This window comes from Notamacropus eugenii, chromosome 2 (genome assembly GCF_028372415.1).
Source record: "Notamacropus eugenii isolate mMacEug1 chromosome 2, mMacEug1.pri_v2, whole genome shotgun sequence".
Lineage (NCBI taxonomy): Eukaryota > Metazoa > Chordata > Mammalia > Diprotodontia > Macropodidae > Notamacropus > Notamacropus eugenii.
The window spans coordinates 404,065,924-404,084,021 of NC_092873.1; the positions used below are offsets into that span (position 1 = coordinate 404,065,924).

Consider the following 18,098-nt stretch of genomic DNA (forward strand, 5'->3'; position numbering starts at 1 on the left):
AGACTGATAAGCATAAACTGGTCTTAATTTAAAACTCTCTTCTGCATTACCTTTCAAGTAAAGTGCCAGAAAACCTTACTTTAAATCCAGGTGGTTTGTAAATTCTGGTAGACAACCTTTTCCAGACTAAGCCTCTTCCATTCACATTACAAATTTGTTGATCTACATATCCACTTTAATTATTTTCTTCAAAACATCAGGATATTTAGTTTCCACATCCTTCTAATCTTTACTGACCTGTTCTCCATAATGGCAACATTATGCAAATGAATGCAATTTTCAAAGTGATCCATTAATACCTGCAGGAAATTTTCACTATCTACTTCATTTCCAGTTTTTTAAAACTGCCTGAAATAAACAGTAGCCCTTTTGTCTGAAGGGCTACTCTGTTAAGAATACATTCTTATTATAATTTTTTCAATCCATGTAGCTAAAATACTCTCCTTTTCTATCACTGTAGCATTTTTGTTCATTTGCAAACCACAAAAAACTGATGCAACTATGCTTTTCTCTTTTATTTTGCCCAAGTGTTGATAATATTCTGTCCCATAGATTCAGGCCTTTGATAATCTCATCCTATTTTAGAGATACTATGACCACACTCATGTCATTTGATTACATCAAATTTTTGTTCTAATGTAATAATAAATTTCTTCTTTTTTGCATGGGTCAGTGTTTCTATCTGAAGTATTCTTCCATTTTTATTTTGTTAAATTATATATTCTTTTAAAATTATATAGTATGTTATTTAATAAAGTATGTAGTAGTATACCTGTTGTTTAATATATATGTAGCAGCAGAAGATATCTATACAACAATAGGCAAATGCAGACTGATGACACAGAGAAAGGTTAAAACCCTTGAAGAGCTTTCATACTGTCACATTAACTGTGACATTGTGTAATTAACTGTGTAATTGTGGTTCATAAGTAGGTATCACTTAAAATTTAAAAAATCAAGTTTCCCATTATTCAAACTAACATTAATTGTAATGTAGCTGTAGTAGCATACTAAGACTAGAAACTAAATCATCTAACTTTAAATATAGCATTCTTTCAAACATATGATAATTATTCAGGATTTTGAAGTGCTTGGGATTTGAAGATGCCTAATTCTTTGGCTTTGGGCACGTCATTTGCCCTCTTCTTAGGCTGCGTATTCACTAAAGCAACTGAAGCAGCAAGGAAGAATGAATGTCTGAAGTCCTTAGAACTGTACCAACTTATGCTACCATCATATAAGTGACTTCAGCCAGAACATAAAAACTTTCAAGTTGGTGCTGGTAAAGCTAGCTAATCCTACTCTTGTTGAAGAATTGATTATCTTTGAAAAAAAAGAATGAGTTAGGTGAGACCTCTGGGGCAAAGCAACTTGACTTCTGGGATTTGTTGTTCTTTGGTGTCTTTTCCAGCATATCTGGCCCTGATACAGTCCATGATTTCATTTTCTGCTAGTTCCCTGGGATGTTAGGCATAGAAAATAATAAAGAGTAGTAATGAAGAATCTCTCACAAGGAAGTGATGGCTGTGTCACTGACTTGTTATTTATCCTTCAATACAGAAGAGGACCAATGACATCAGGGAGGTGATGTCTTGACTTGCAAGTAAATAGCACTTAAGTGAGACAGGACTATGCAAAGTCACCAGCCTCACCCTCTCCTCCAGAGCCATCTGGGTCCACCAGCAAGATACAGATCAGGATGACTAGAGATGGCCCTGGATGGAGTAGGAAACCTTGGCCTTTTTAAGCCAAGGCCTTTCTCAGATCTCAGTTTGTCTGAGGGAAACACCCATTCAGTAATTAAGGCTAGGTAAGAAATGAGGCAAAACATGGCCTCTTTCACTTAGTCAAAAAAAAAAAATCAACCTAGGAGAGGAAACCTTTCAGGGTTTCTGGTCAAAACAGAAAAAATTGGCATTTACATTCATTCTGAGCCATCAAAATCCAAACAATGACCAAGCGAGGGTTGGGCTGGGACCTCTTGTTGGCCAATCAGCGAGAACCAGAGTGATTTGGGTTTCACACATGGTCAGGTAGCTCCATTTGAATTCCAATGGGTTTTATCAAAACTGTGTTTTCCAGTGCTGTATTTCAAAAGATCATAAATGAAACTACATGGGACAAAAGGATTAAATGTCCCAGGTTTTGTTTTTTTTTAAGTGACAAAACTAATAAAAAGGGAAGAAAAAAATCTAGCCTCTAAAACCCAAGACATCTTGTGATATTTCAGCTATCAAAATTTATATTCCTTTGGGCAGGTAAGAGTTTAATTCCTTATGTGGACTGAGGGAGGGGAGAGAGGAAGGAAGGAACAGCATTGAACAACTGGAACTGGCCAGTTGGATCTCCAAGGAGCAGCTACTACTACTCACAGATTGTCCTTTTTTCTGTTCAGTCACTAGTCTCATTCTCTCCTCCAGAGCCACCTGGTTCCAGTGCCAAGATGTAGATCAGAATGACTACAGAAGGCCCCAGATGCTTTGGGCCTTTTTAAGCTAAGGCCTTTCCCAGGTCTCAGTTTGTCTAAGGCAACATCCATTTAGTGATTAAAGGCTAGGTAAAAATTGAGGCAAAAGATAACTAGTTTAACTTTCAAAAAGAATCAATCTGAGAGATGAAGACCCTCAGAGTTTCTGGCCAGAATAGAAACAATTATTATTTACAGATATTTATTAACTGTGTGACCCTGGGCAAGTCATTTAACCCTGTTTGCTTTAGTTTCCTCATCAGTACAATGAACTGGAGAAGGAAATGGCAAACCATTCTAGTATATTGGCCAAGAAAACCTCAAATGGGGTTACTGAATGAGTGTGTAGGGATGAATAGGATGGGGTGATATCATCTGATCAATTCCCTATTTTCTAAGGAGGACCTGAGGTAGCAGATTCCACTTTTGAATAGCTCTATTCACTAGGTAATTTGCCCTTATATCAAACCTAAATCTCTTTAAAACTCTCAACTGCTCCTCCTTCTTTCTGTCATCTGGGACCTAACAAAACAAATCCAGTCTTTATTGAACATGATGACACTTTAATACTTGAAGACAAATAGAAAGCCCTAAATAAGTCTCTTCTCTGGGCTAAGTAGTCCCAGTTCTTTCAATCAATCTTTTAAAGCCATATTCACTAGTTCTCTCACCATCCTTGTCAGTCTCTCAGGGATGCCACCCAGTTTGTCTTCATTATTCCTAAAATTTCATCAGATGTGGTTGATCCCAGAAGAGCAGAACTTCTACTTTCCCCAATATTTTCCAAACATCACTCCTCTAATATTTCCTATTAAAATAAACAAGCTGGTTCAGATATAGATAATGCTTTTCCCATTTAGACTGCCTCATATAAAACTTACATAGACTCTATAATTATGTGCTAGAGCAGTCATTATTTAAGGTGAGAGTTCAGCAACCACGCAGAATCTCAATATACTGTTAGTTTCCATAACTGCATGGGCAAGAACATCTCCTGAATCACCTATAGATTAGAAAAAAAAAAAGCTATCTTAGACTTAGCTCTTCTCAGCATACAATGATCTAAGACAGCTCCCAAAGACAACAGAAAATGCTATCCACATCCAGAGAAAGAACTATGGAGTCTGAATATAGATCAAAGCATATTCTTTTCTCTTTTTTTCTTTCTTGTGGTTTTTTCCCTTTTGTTCTGATTCTTCTTTCATAGCACAACTAATATGGAAATATGTTAAACAAGATTATACTTGTATAGCCTATATCAGACTGTTTGCCATCTTTGGGAGGGGAAAGGGGAAGGAGAAAAAAATTTGGAACTCAAAATCTTTAAAAATGAATGTTGAAAACTATCTTTACATATAATTGGAAAAAGTAAAATACTATTAAAAATTAAAAAAATTGCTATCTCTCAAATCTCTCACATATAGTACTGAAAATGGCATATTATAGAAAAGTACAAGCAAAATATAAAGAGAGCAAATAAGATAAAACATGAATACAGCATATTTATTTGAATTAAACATAACATTTTATAGTAAATATATTTATATGACAATTTTATATAATTATTTTTCAGTGATTCTTACTATTTATGATGTCAATTCTTGCTACTTACGATGTCAAAATTACACAAGATATAAGAGAAATAACTGCTTAACAACCCTCATTACTAATATCAATTGATGTGTAAGAGAGAGCAATATGCTTACTCAAGTGTCTGCTAGAGTCATGGATGATATTCTATAGAGTCCAAAATGGAAGGTGGAATTCCCAAAGAAGGTGAGTTCCTCTATATGCCTCTGTTTACAGATGACATTACACAGTCTACATCATAAAACACTGCAGTCTCCTAAATGAAATCTATAATTACTCCAAAGTCTTTGGTCTAACTATCCACACAGGAAAAACCAAGCGATTTTAGAATGCTTATTTTCATACTATGATATCCTGAGACTGAAAACCCGAAGATCTTGCCCCATATCAGGGTAAAGAGCTTTCAGAGATACAGTAGATAGACAATGAAATGGCCACAGAACCGTTCACAACCTGACTCTTTTCTGACTTTCCAGTCTTCTTATACTTTATTTCCCTTCAGCATCCACTACTGTCCAAGGATGCTGCCCTTGTGTCATTTGTCACATGACATTCCATCTACTGTCTCCTAGCCTTTTCACTGGCTGTTTCCCCTACCAAGAATGTTCTCCCTCCTCATCCTTTCCTCTTAGAATTGTGGCTTCCTTCAAAACTCTGCAAATACTGCCTTCTATAGAAATCCCTTTCCAGCGTCCTGAGAAGGTAATCTGCCTTTTCTTCTAAGGTTACTTCCACCTATTCTGTAAGTACATTTATATACATATTCTCTTTCCCATTAAAATGTAAGCTCCTAGGGGGCAGGAAATGTTTCTGCTTTTTCTTTGACTATCCAATGCTTAGGACATAGTAAGTGATCAATAAAATCCTGGTTGATGGGCTAGAGATTGCCTTTTACACAGTGCTTTTAATAACTCAAATTTCTCTCAAAACAAAGGTCCATTTTCTAGCATCCATATTCTTCAAGTGATGTTGAAGCATTGCAAATCTTCAAACACAATCATTTACCAAGAACAATCCTTTGGGGTTACTTAAGAGAGTAAAAGAGATGCACAAGACGGGCCCAAGTAGGTTTCATCATATTACCTACAAATAACTGCACAAGAAAAGTGAATCAAAGGAAATTACCAAAGAAATGTAAGTCTGGAAAAGAAGATAAGCACATGGACAGCCTGTAGGTATACAAAGTCTCAAACAAGAGCTGCACAATATGAAAAAACCTGGATACGTTGAAATTTGTGCTGTTGGAAGGACCACTCATACATGAGATCACAGTTATATCAAGCATATATCTTTTTTTTTTTTTTTTTTTTAGCCTTTAAAGAGCTCACATTTTAGGGGTGGTGGCAATATCTGTAGCATTGTACTACTTAACCTACTTATCTACCCATCAAGCTGTAGCCATGCACTGTTTTAATCTTGTGTCAATTTTTTTCAAATTGTGAAATATAACTGACCTAATAAACAGCAAAATTCAGAAATTAAACATTATGTTGTTTGTGTTAACCAGAAAGTCTGCAAACAGTAAACTATGAACAGTTACTAACATACAAAAGTCAAAAAAGAAAAGAAAATTGGGGTGATTTCATAATTTCCATAAACATTTTTTGCTACAAAAATAATTATGTTCTATTCTATAGGAACAACAGTATCAGCTTTAAATTCCCAATACATGATTAAAGTGGCAATAGTTTGTTGCTGTGATATCTAAATTATATCAATTCTAATTCTAAAAGATAAAATTAAAAGAATATTAACAGCTCACTTATATAATAATGCTTTGAGGTCTAACACTTTCATTACAACCAACCTGTTAGGTAGGTAGTTCAATTTCCTTGCTCAAGATCACACAGCTAGTAAAGTCCCAGTCATTAATGAAAACCAAGTTTCTTGACTCAGTCCATTACTCTTAGGCACCTCTCCAAGTTAGCAGCAGTCACATAAAATAAGGCAATGAACATGATATCATTTTTAAAAATTCTAAACCTTATCATTTACATTTAATACAGATGTTGAATCCTGCTAAGAAGTTGTACCTTTCATCAGGATAAAAGTAGAACAAAGAGATAATTACCGAATTTTAAGGAAATAAGACAAAATTCCGAAGTGATAACTGTGAATATAGAATTACACAGAAATTTCTTACACTGAAATCTTAGGCAATTTACACAGGAAAAATCATAAGCTACTACAGGGTACACATTCAGACATAGGGAAATCCCAAAACAATACAATATATAAAAATGTAATCAGTAAAATGCATAAAGTTTATAGGCTGAAATGCCCTACTAAGTTTAGTATTCATTTTTCAACAAAATACTAAGTACAGAACTTGAATGATTCATCATTCCTCTCTTCTGATTGGTGAGCGCCTGGCTCTGATGTTCATGAAGAACTCCTTGCTATGCTCATTTGATTTCCCAATCTGCTTCTCACTCTCAGGACTGTTCTTTCTCCTCCCAACCTGAGAAGCTTATACCTGTCCGATTCTGAGTAAGTCCCTGAAACCTCAGTCTCGGTTACCTTATATTAATAATGTTATAGAACTGCTGAGAGAATTGAAAAACTTATGTAAAGCACTTTGCAAACCTTAAAGCTCTATGTAAGTGCTAGTTATTTTTATTATTTAGCCAGGGAACACAAAAGAACTATTATTTACCTTGTTGAATTTATTTTTGATTCTTATGGTTTCAATATGGCTGCTACAATTGCAAACATTATATATTATCATAGAGAAGCAAGGAGTGACCTAAGAAAAGAATTTTTACTCTCTCAGTGCCTCAAACAATGCTCTAAGATTTAGTTACAGAACAATTGCTAATATGCACTGGTAGAGGGAATTTCCTCTAACTGGAGTTCCCTACACCAAAAACATCATAGATCTGGGGGTGGAGAAGTAATAGAGGGTCAAGATCAGATAGATCACTTATAGTGGAATTGAGCATATATAACAAATTATCTTCAGATAAAAGTCCATTTTAGGACTAGAACCCATTTTTCTACAAGTTAATGATGCCTACGCATAAGTTTCATTTCCCTAATTTCATTTGTCTAGAACTTTGGCTTCTTATTTTTAAAAATTTACGTGTAAAATCATTATCAATTATTCTGATTGTGAAAGAAAACCCAAAGAATATGTACAGTACTGCAAAAAAAATGCACTCTGTACTAAATAAAAAATTCAGTTCAACCTCTGCAAAGACAGTACTATGGTAAAGGGGTTAAAAAAAAAAAACTACTCAGGAAAAGGCATTCCTAAATGCTACTCTGGAGACTGCAACTAATTTCTCAAAAAATCTTAGACAAAACACAATGTATACACCTGAGTTCACTTCCTCATCTACAAAACAGAGAGACTGTGTACATGATAAGGTGCCTTCCTAACATGAGTCTATTATGCTGGTACATGGCAATTATCTTCAAAGTTGGAAAGCAATCACTGCAAACCCGGCTTTCACATAATGGCTGAAACACGTTCTTCAACCACTTGGCATTTTCATAATTGAGTGACAACCCTAGATAGAGAATTCAAAGCAGCATTTCCCCCTTTCTCTTGATTTCCTCCTCATCCTGCTTTGTCCTTTCCTCCCTTCCCTCTATTTGCGGTCTGACCAGTATTCAGTTATAAACAACACTATTTAGGAACTGAATCATGAAAAACTTCATCTACATATTATCCATCACCCGGTGATGTTTCCTTAAAACAAACACGTAAACATCGAGTGCACGCCTTGGGCACGGCTGATTGAAGAATAACACAAAAGAACTCTTCCGAAATAAGGCACACCAGTACAGGATCCACACGGCAGGAAAACAAAAGAAAGCCCCTCGCGGGCTCCCCACGCGGGCTCCCCACGCGCGCTCCGGCGCCGGCCTGGGGGAGCCTCGCTCCACGGAGCGCTACAACACCTCCAGATTCTCAGACACTCGGGCCCTGCCCTCCAGAGGCTTACATACAGGCTGTGGAAAAACACACAAAAGAAATCCGGAATAAAGACGAGACCCACGTAGGAGGAGGCTTATGTAACGCGGACAGGAGCCCCACAGCCTCCAGACCCACACCGGGCACCATACGGAAGGAGCCCGACCCAAAGCCGACACCCGCCGGGGCATCGCGGGGACAATGAGGGGGACGACGAAGGCCGCCTCCTCCCTCCGGGGAGGGAAGGGTGAGGACGGCGGGGCTGCGACCGCGGCCAGGCGGGACCTGACACCGCCACACACGCACACACACGCACAGACGCACCCCACCCAACACACACACACGCACGATCTGGTCCCCTTCCCGAGTGTCCCCGCCGCTAGCGGCTCTTTCCCGCCCGCCCATCCGTCCCCTCGCGCCCTCCGCTCGGCGCGGGGAGGAGCGGCACAAAGCCACGGAACACAAAATGAATAAATGCACATTTCCAGGGGGAGGAGTCAGCCGGCAGCCGCCGAGGCCGCCTGGGTAGCAAAGCCCAGCGGAGCCCGGAGGGAATAGAGGGAAGGGGGGGGCCGGGAGGCGGGGCCGCCGAATCCCCCGGGGCGGGGGGGGGGGGGGCGCGGCGCGAGGAGCATCCGGAAAGCAGCACCCCCCCCCCTTTTCCTCTCCCAGCTGCACTCCCCCCACCCCGAAAGCCCGGCCGCACACCAGGGGTTCTCCTAGAAAGAGGATCTGGAGAAGGGGAGGCGGCGGCGACGGCATCACTGAGCCAGGCGGCTGAGCAGAGCGCATCACTTACCCCTCACCATAGCGAGAGGGACCGGACGGGGGAGGCGGGGCGCGTCGCGTCCCGTGAGTCTCTCGCACGCCGTCCCCCCGCCAACCCGTCGCCGTAGTCGTCGTAGTCGTCGTCGCTGCCGTCGCCCCTAGACTCCCCGTTCTCTTCACCGTGCTCGGCAATAACGTTATTCCACACACGCCCCACACATAGCGGTAACGGCAGAGAGCGGCCGCCCACTGCGCAGGCGCGTCAGGAGAGGCCGGGGAGGGAGCCCTGCCCCCTCCTCCTCCCCCAGCTCTCTCTTACTGCGCAGGCGCCAAAGGCAGACAATGAAAAGGAGTTGCCTGGAGGGTCGTTGTCCCACCCACACGATTTCGCAGCAGCCCACTGCGCAAGCGTGCCCCTAGGACCGGCAGAAACAATGAAGAAACTACTGTCATTAGCTTGGACTGCAACCAACAAGGACTACAGATCCCAGGGGGCAGTGCGCCAACTCCACGACAACTGGCCAGTTCCCTTGGCATGCTAGGATTTGTAGTCTCCAGGAACTACACATCTTTCACTGTTGAAATTGAGTTTTTTTCTCCAGCCAAGGCTACTCCTGGTAGTAGTAATCGAAGATGGAACCGTAAAAAAGGAGTCATAACGTTTCATTCGCTTAATTGTAGGAGTCCATGGATCAAAACCAACACTGTCTTCCCTCTACCTAAACACAATAAAACTTCATGGATTCTCCCTTACAGCAAACATTAGCATCTAATAGACTATGTAATTGTAAGGAGAAGAGACAGACAAGATGGGAGAGTGACAAAGGCAATATGTGATGCAGAGTTGCTGGACTGGTCATAGACTTATCCTTTCCAAACTAAATATTCGAATTCATCAAAAGCGCCGCCCCCCCCCCCCGCCCCAAGGCAAAATAACTACCAGAAGAATTAATGTCAACAAATTAGAGCTCTTCTCTGAGCATGAACAGTTTGCTGCTGACTTGGAGGGAAAATTGAGCCTATACACAACTGGCAATACTGGAGCCGAAAAGGAGTGGGAAACTTTCAGAGGCTTGGTGTACATCCCTGCATTTGCTCACAAACGCTGGTGTGATGGAAATGATGGGGAAATTCAGAAGCTGGTAAATGAAAAACAAGAACTCCACAGGATTTACCAGCAGGATAATTCATCCACCTCTAAGAAGGCAGCATTTAATTCCATCAAAAGCAAAGCTTAGAGAGATGTAGGATTCCTGGCTCAGTAAGAAGGCAGAAGAAATTCAGCTTTATTCTGATGGTAACAATCCAAAGTGCTTTTGATTCCCTAAAACCTATTTATGGACCAAAAACCTGTGGTGCTTCACAAGTACTCAGTGCTGATGGAGCCACATTGATTAATAATAAGGACATGATCCGAGAGAGATGGGCTTAACACTTCCATAGTATTCTCAACAGACCATCATCAATCAATGCTGAGGCCATTGACCATTTATTTTCCTCAGGTTGGAATCAATCTCTCCTTAGCTGAACTTCCAATTGAAAAAGAAGTTTTGAGGGCCATTAGGATCCTTTCATGTGGCAAAGCATCTGATGCTGATTCTATTCCAGCTGACATTTACAAGGTAAGGAAACCATTGCTCATACAATATCTAACTGAAATTTTCCAAGTTATATGGCAAGAGGAGGTTATCCCCAGGAGTTCAAGGATGCCTCCATTGTCCATCTCTATAAAGGTAAAGGAAATAGATTGTCCTGTGACAATCACAGGGGAGTCTTTCTCTTAGTCATTGCTGGCAAAATTCTTGCTAGAGTCCTTCTTAATAGGTTGATCCTTTACCTGGGAGATGGTCTACCTGAGAGCCAGTGTGGCTTCAGAAAGGGCTGGGGAACAGTTGATATGGTGTTTTCTGCCCGACAACTCCAGGAGAAATGCCAGGAGCAGAACAGAGGTCTGTACACAATGTCTGTAGATCTGGCCAAGACCTTTGACACTGTTAGTTGTGAGGGCTTATGGAGAATTATGTCAAAATTCATCAATATTGTATGTCAGTTTCATGATGGTATGTTTGCCTAGGTTCTGGATAATGGACAATACTCTCGTGCCTTCACAGTCATCAATGGAGTGAAACAGAGCTCTGTGCTTGCTCCCATGCTTTTTTAGTATGATGTTTCCAATCATGATGACAAATGCTTTCAATGAGGATGAACGCAGCATCAAGGTCAACTGTCATACTGATGGTAAGTTCTTCGATTTGAAAAGGTTACAAGCCAAGACCAAAGTGGAGGGAGTGTTGGTGCATGATTTTCTGTTTGCAGATGACTGTGCACTCAATGCAGCCTCTGAAGCTGAGATGTAACAAAGTATGGATCAATTCTCTGCTGCCTGTGCTACTTCTGGCCTAATAATTGACACCAAGAAAACAGAGGTGCTCCATCAGCCACCACCACACCATCCATGTGTGGAGCCATTGGTTACAACAAATGGAGAAGTTTTGAATGCTGTGGATAAGTTCACTTAACTTGGTAGTGTACTTTCCAGGGATTTACACAGTGACAATGAGGTTGATGCACACATTGCCAGAGCTAGCTCAGCGTTTGGGAGGCTCTGAAGAAAAGTTTGGGAGAGAAGAGGTATTAGACTGACTACCAAACTGAAGGTCTACAGAGCCATTGTGCTGACCTCATTGTTATATGCTTGTGAAACATGGACAGTCTACCAGTGCCATGCCAGGAAACTGAATAGCTTACATTTGAACTGTCTTAGGACAATTCTGAGGATCACCTGGCAGGATAAGGTACCAGACACTGAAGTCCTTGCTTGGGCTGAACTGCCAACTATTCAAACGATGCTTCAGAGAGCACAGCTGGGATGGCCTGGCCACGTTGTTCCAATGCAAAATGTATGCTTGCTAAAAAGACTATTTTATGGAGAGCTCATATGGGACAGGCGATCACATGGTGGCCAGAAGAAGCAATACAAGGACACTCTAAAGGTCTTTCTTAAGAACTTTGTATTTACCTGTGCAACATGGGAGACACGGGCACAGGACTGCTCAGCATGGTGTGCCCATATCAGAAAGGGAGCTGTGCTCTATGAACAAAGCAGAATTGAGACAGCACAAAGTAAACATGGAATGCACAAATTTGGAGTATCCAGCCCAAATATTCACGGGGACTACCTGTGCCCATCCTGTGGTAGAGCATTCTGAGCTCATATCAGTCTGATCAGCCACAGCAGACACCCTGAAATTTCACTTTAACACGGTGTTGTCATTTGGTCCTCTTCCAAGATGAAGAACAACCAACAATGGTAGGGCAAAGATCTTCAGAAGCTCATTTTTTTGGTAGTTGGGTGTTCCAGACTGCCTAAGAAACGAGAATGGGGGAGGGGGAAATTTGGAGTCTGAAGGAAGGGGAGGGTGGAGCCTCCAAGCTGTCTCCAGGCAACTGAGCTTGGAGGCCAAACTGTCTCTTCCCTGTGCGCGGTGCTTCCTGGGAACTGTAGTGTTCCGTAGACTTCTTCAGGGTCTAGAAAGCGGCAATACGAGAACCTGACGGACTACAACTTCCACTATCCATCATGGGGGCCCGCGGGTGGACAGCGCCCGCCCCCTCCCGCCAGCCAGGTCCTGCCATTCAGGCGCCCCTCTGACAGCGAGGTCTGGAAGCTAGGAGGCTGTGGGCCCGTTGCCCACCGAGGAGGTTCTGTAGGAGCTTCTACGGGCCGGGGTCACTGCATGGCGAAGGCCTTGGGGGATCCTGCCCCGGCAGAGCCCCTGAGGGACCCTACCCTGGAGGAGGCTCTGGGGGACTCTGCCCTGGAGGAGGCTCTGGGGCACTATCAGCGGAGTCTCAGGGGTGAGTTACGGGTCGTTTACCGCAGCCCCAGCCCCGGGCTTCCCCGGGCTTCTTTCCACGGTCTGGGCCGGCGCTCCTGGATCTTTCCTCCGGTAGCTCGTGACTTGTGTGTTTTCCAACACTTGTGTGAGTTCCTCCCCGCCACGCGGGCAGCCTGATGCCCGGGAAGGCTTGATGTGCCCAGGGTCGGAGTAGGGTTGGGATCCGGGGCGTTGCTTAGCTTCAGAGACATGGCCTTTCTCTCCTCCTTGTCGGGGTGTCCTCCTCATCCCTCCAGCACCGCTTCTCCTTCCTCTCATGATCGTTCCCCAGGCCTTGTCCCCTATACCCCTCACCCCATTATTTCTTGATGTTCTCTTTAACGCATCCTGCTTCCTGGAGTCTTCTAAAGTCGGCTTTCATAGGCGCTGTTGGGTTAAAATTAATCAAGAACCGTTAGCAAAGCACCCTTTATTGATTGAAACCAGATTCTCTTGGAAAAGATCCTTGCCCCAGGATCGTTATCCCCGGGAACCAGATAACGCCTGGGGCGATGTCGCTCCGAGCCCAACCACCAACTTTTCAGGTTTCTGTAGGAACTGGGTAGCCCTGTTTGCTGTCATCCTAGGTGAGTCACCTGATGACTTTCGGGTTTTAATCAATGATCACATTTGATGGGATCTCAAGTAGGAAACAGCCAACGTTGTGTCTACTGAAATGGCAGGAATTTAAACATTGGTCATCTTTATTTAATGAATACCCTTCTGAACCTGATGAGTGAAATGAGACCTGTTCACTTTGAAAGCAGGAAACAGTTTAATAAAAGTAATCTTTTTGTTTTGTTTTTATGAAAATAAAGCCCAAACGTTCTAGTTCTAGCTCTTTGAGGGTTTCCTCCCTTGCATATCTGGTAGGACTGGCTCCCTCTCCCACTGACAAGCTCCTTCTGTCAGTTCCCTCTAGGAAGGACCCCAAGAAAATGTACTGATTGGGACAATTAAAGAACAGTCAAAATCAGCTGAAGCAATAAAGGTGTCACTTCCTCCTTAACCTAAACACCTCCAACTCCATTGCTCCATTCACTATGTAGTAAGAACTCATTTAATAATCATTATACTTTACTTAGTATTTCTAGACTATATTGACTTTCAAAGTCATAGTTATTTCATTATTAGGTATATGGTCAAAAAATGTTTTTCTTCTTTTTGCAAATAGCAAAACTAAAGTGTAGAAATAAGTTAAATGATTTGTTCTCAGTTTATCAGTAGATCTAGAAGTGGAACAAAGGAAGATTTCTAGATCTTTCAGAGCATTCCATATTTTGTCCAACATTATTTGCTGAATTTTATTTAGAAGCTCCTATATTGTTCTTATAAAGGAAGAATTTAAAATTATACTGAAATCACATAAAACTTCCGCTTTAGAGAGGAATAAAGATGCTTGAAGTAAAAATGTGTATTCTTGAATAAATGTTTCAAAATATTGTGGAGTTACTTCGGTGTAGTTCCTTGTGTTTTGAATATCCATGCTTGAGAATTTTATCATTGTTATAAATATATGATCAGTTAAAATGTACTAATGTAGTCTTGTGTTTTGTTTTTAATTAACAATGATTCCCTCAAAACCTCTTCTTACTTAGACTTTTGATTGGTCCTAATACGTGCTTAATGGGAAACATTCAGTGTCTATCTTTCCCTTAATTTTTTTCTACTTACCAAGAGGTATAAATATAGTTATCACCACTATTCCCATTTATATTTAGACAGGAAATAACAGATCAAAATGTGAGGTATTCTTACAGTCTTCCTACAGTGTTCTCTACATTTTTAATAGTTTTGGCCTTTTAAAACTTTCTTCCCTTAAAAAGGGGACAGATTAATTTGATGCTCTCATCCTAGTAATGTCTCTTTAGTGCACTGGTTTGATGCTCTCATCCTAGTAATGTCTCTTTAGTGCACTGGTTTATTCATCACATGAAATCATTCAATTAAAAAGTGATTAAATTTAAAGTAGAGAGTAAACCGAGGTTTATATCTTCCTATAAACCTAATTTTTTCTTACGTTGATTTTCTGAGAGCAGAAATTTGAAATAAACTTTTACCTCACTTGCTGTCTGTTCCTATATTCACTCACTCTTGCTACCTTTCCCCAGTGAAACATATCCTATTTTTTGCTTTAATATCCTGGAAATTGTAGAGCGTGGAAAGGACCTATCTAAATGGCAGTAGGGCTTAAGGACTGGCCTGTCTCCTAGTACAGGAATCATCTGTAGATGTGCCCAAAAGTGTTTCCATGTTATTGATGATTGTTGGCTGATTGCCTTGCTATCTACTTATAGCTTCTAACATGATTCCCAGTTTTTGGATGAGGGGGGTGGGAATGGGGAGAAAAATCATACAATTAAAAATAGAACTGCCAGTTACTAGACTGATCCTGTACCAGTTAAATTAAGGTAAACTGAGGCACAAAGTTCTGAGCATGATAAATTATAGTAGTAAAGTCCAGATTTACCAATAAATGGGATCTCAGCTTCGTTGGCAAAGCTAAGACCCCAAATAAGAAGGACATTTCTCTTTTATAGATTTTGGGGAGTATAGAACAAAGAACAAGACTTCATATAGAGAGGGATTGAGTTATGATTGGTTACAAAAGCTCAATCAACATCATGAATGGCCAGATCAGTATGATTGGTTGGAGATTGGGGGTGAGGGACTAGCCACAATCCCCTCCTTCCTTCCTGTGACTAAAACATGTCCATTGTTTGAGTCTAGGATAACTTGGTGGTGTATAGGTGCTGGACCAGACTCCCTGGTATCATACCTGCATCCTTCAAGGAGAGCAGATTTCCTTGAGGCAAGAATAGAACCAGTATTAGCAGGGGAACTGGGTTTCTAAACTTAACTCATCATCTCAGCACTGCTTAATTTCTGAACCGTTGAGAGACAAAGAACCATGACTTAAGCAGTAACAAGACAAAAATCAATTAGTTGTAAATATGGTCAATTAAAAATGATGCAGAATCAACCTTGATCATTTCAGTCACACAGCAGCTGATCTTTTCCTTACTCTAGCACAATTTCAAGTGGTTATTCTGCAAGACCATGGAGTATAAAATACATCAACTAATGGCCACAACTATCTCAGCTACAGTAGAAGCAAAAATAGACTTTTAAGTTTCATAAGTTTCAGAGTACTTAGTTATAATTAGAAGTCATGCCAAAATATCACTTAATTGTTGGTTAGGAACATCTTTATATCAAAACCCTGCACTTTTATAACCTTCACAAATAAGTTTTCATAATCATTTTCTCATTCATTCAGCAAGCATTTAAATGTGTCAGTTACTGCAATGTGATGAGGATGTAAAGACCAAAACAAAAATATATTTTATTGGAGGGAAACAACATACACAGAAAAGTAAAGCAAAAATATTTACAAAGTAAGTAAAAAATAATTTCTGGGGGGAAATTCAGGAGGCATTTAAGTTGAACTTTGAAGGTAACTAAAGATTCTAAGAGGCAAATAGGATATTGTGAATGAAATTACGCATGGGCTAGTTTAGCTGGCATGTAGAGAGACTGAAAGAGAGTAATGTACATTATATTTAGGAAAAATAAATTGGACCTATATTGTGAAAGGTTTTAAAAACCAAATAAATCAGGAAGTAAGAGACCATCATTCAAGCTTCTTAAAGAAGAGAAATATCATGGTAAGATATGTGCTTTATGGATATTACTTTGACAGTTGTAAGGTGGATGGATTGGGGAGAGGAAAGATTTGAAGATAGGAGGTCAGAGAGGAGCCTACAGCAGTGCAGCCGGAAAATGACTGAGGGCCTAACGTGGGTGGTTATTGTGAGTGGAGGGAAGGAGCAGATTCAAGAGATATTGTCATGGTAGAACAAACAATACTCGGTAGCTTATTGGATATAAGAATTGAAGGAGAGAGAGAGAGAGAGTGATAATTCCAAGGCTGTGAACCTGGAAATAATGGTGGCTGATCTTCCCAGAAATAGGGAAATTAGGAAAAGGAATTAATATGAAGGGGTGAAATGTGTTTTGTTTTTTTTTAAATGCTGAATTTAACATGCCAATAGGTCATCCAATTGGAGATGTCCAATAAAGTTGTTGGTGATAGGAAATGAGAATTCAAGATTGACTAGAGCAGAATATATAGTTCTGGTTGTTGTTTATATAGAGATGATAGACCTGTACGAACTGATGAGTTCATCTAGAGAGAAAAGAGAGGGCCTAGGAAAGAGTTGTAGATTATATACACGCAAAGTGATGAGATCATGGATTATGATCTGCAAAGAAGATTGGGAAGCATCACCCAGACAAACAGGTAAAGAACGTGTAATGAAAACTCAGGGAGAACAGGATGTATAGGAAGAAGGATTGGGGAGGTCATCCATCAAATGGTGCAGAGGAGTTCACAGAAGGGTGAAGAATAGGAAACTGAGATTGACTACTTATATAAGCACTATATTTTTAAGCACCTGTCACTTTATGACTTATTGACAGCATCTTGCTAGAGATAGCCTTTTCTTCCTCAACACATATAACTTTATGGAAGTTAAAGAATTTGTTGTCACTGAATAAAAATTGGTTCTAAGATCATGTAATTATCAGTATCAATGATGAGTGTCTCATCTCTTTGTGCATGACTTTACTTCTATTTGTATGTAAGTTGCTTCTATTTCATAGTCTGTAAATCTATGATAGCCTGCCAAGTAACAGGCTTTTTTTGTTTTCATAAAAATATTTCACTTGGCTAGAGTTGAATAGAAGTTGAATAATTTGAATAAAAATAATTTTTAAATATTTTTGTTGTGCTTTTTATATCAGGTTGGGAATAGAAATATATATCAGGTATTTCTCAATTTTTTGTTTGCAGATTTTGTTCTCCAATTTGTCAGAAAAAGGTCTGAGTGTTTTAGCGAACTGCAGGCCAATTAGGAGTTGGAAGTGTGGCATCCAAAAAAGCTTATGCTAAGTTGGCCTATATTAAAAAAGGCATAAGATTGTGATAGCTCTGCTCTACATTGCCCTAGCTAGGCTGTCATTGGAGTATTGTGTTCAGTTCTAGTGTTTTGGAAGGATATAGATAAGATGATAGGTTGTCCAGAAGAAAGCTGTCAGGTTAAATGAAGGAGCTGAGAATGTTTAGATTTGCAGGAAGACATGATGTCTTTGTGTGTTAAAGGTTGTAATGTGGAAGACAGTTGAAAGGTTTTTTGGTTTCTTTGTTTGTTTTCTGGAAGCAAAGGATATAGGTTGTAAAAAATCAAATTTAGACTTGAGAGAAGGAAAAACTTCCTAAAATTTAGAGCTGTCTATAAATGGGTATAGGTGATGGTGTCCCTCTCATTGGAGGTCTTATTATAATGAGGATTCTTTTTAGGTATGACTCTAGGCAGTGTGGCTGTTTGAGTTCCCTTTCAACTCTAAACTTTTTTGATTCTTGTAAAGTTTTTAATAATACTAAAATATAAATGTCATTGGGAAGACATCTAAA

At 40.3% G+C, this 18,098-nt stretch overlaps 2 protein-coding genes across 16 annotated transcripts in view; one reads left to right on the forward strand and one right to left on the reverse strand.

The window, feature by feature from the left end:
* CEP170 (centrosomal protein 170) overlaps positions 1 to 9,509 on the reverse strand; it is a 173,699-nt gene extending 164,190 nt beyond the window's left edge. For all 7 annotated transcript variants that reach the window (XM_072647599.1, XM_072647598.1, XM_072647597.1 and 4 more), the window contains exon 1: positions 8,776 to 9,509. The gene's annotated coding sequence lies outside the window, so the exon portion shown is untranslated. The remainder of the gene's footprint in view (positions 1 to 8,775) is intronic.
* SDCCAG8 (SHH signaling and ciliogenesis regulator SDCCAG8) overlaps positions 7,950 to 18,098 on the forward strand; it is a 289,079-nt gene continuing 278,930 nt past the window's right edge. Inside the window, exon 1 of one of the 9 annotated variants that reach the window (XM_072647603.1) lies at positions 7,950 to 8,223. In XM_072647603.1, coding sequence (XP_072503704.1) covers positions 8,178 to 8,223 — 46 coding nt within the window. In that variant the 5' untranslated portion in view covers positions 7,950 to 8,177. Of the gene's footprint in view, positions 8,224 to 11,355; positions 12,603 to 18,098 lie in introns of those variants that run through there. The other 8 variants (XM_072647606.1, XM_072647604.1, XM_072647600.1 and 5 more) reach the window with 8 other exon arrangements.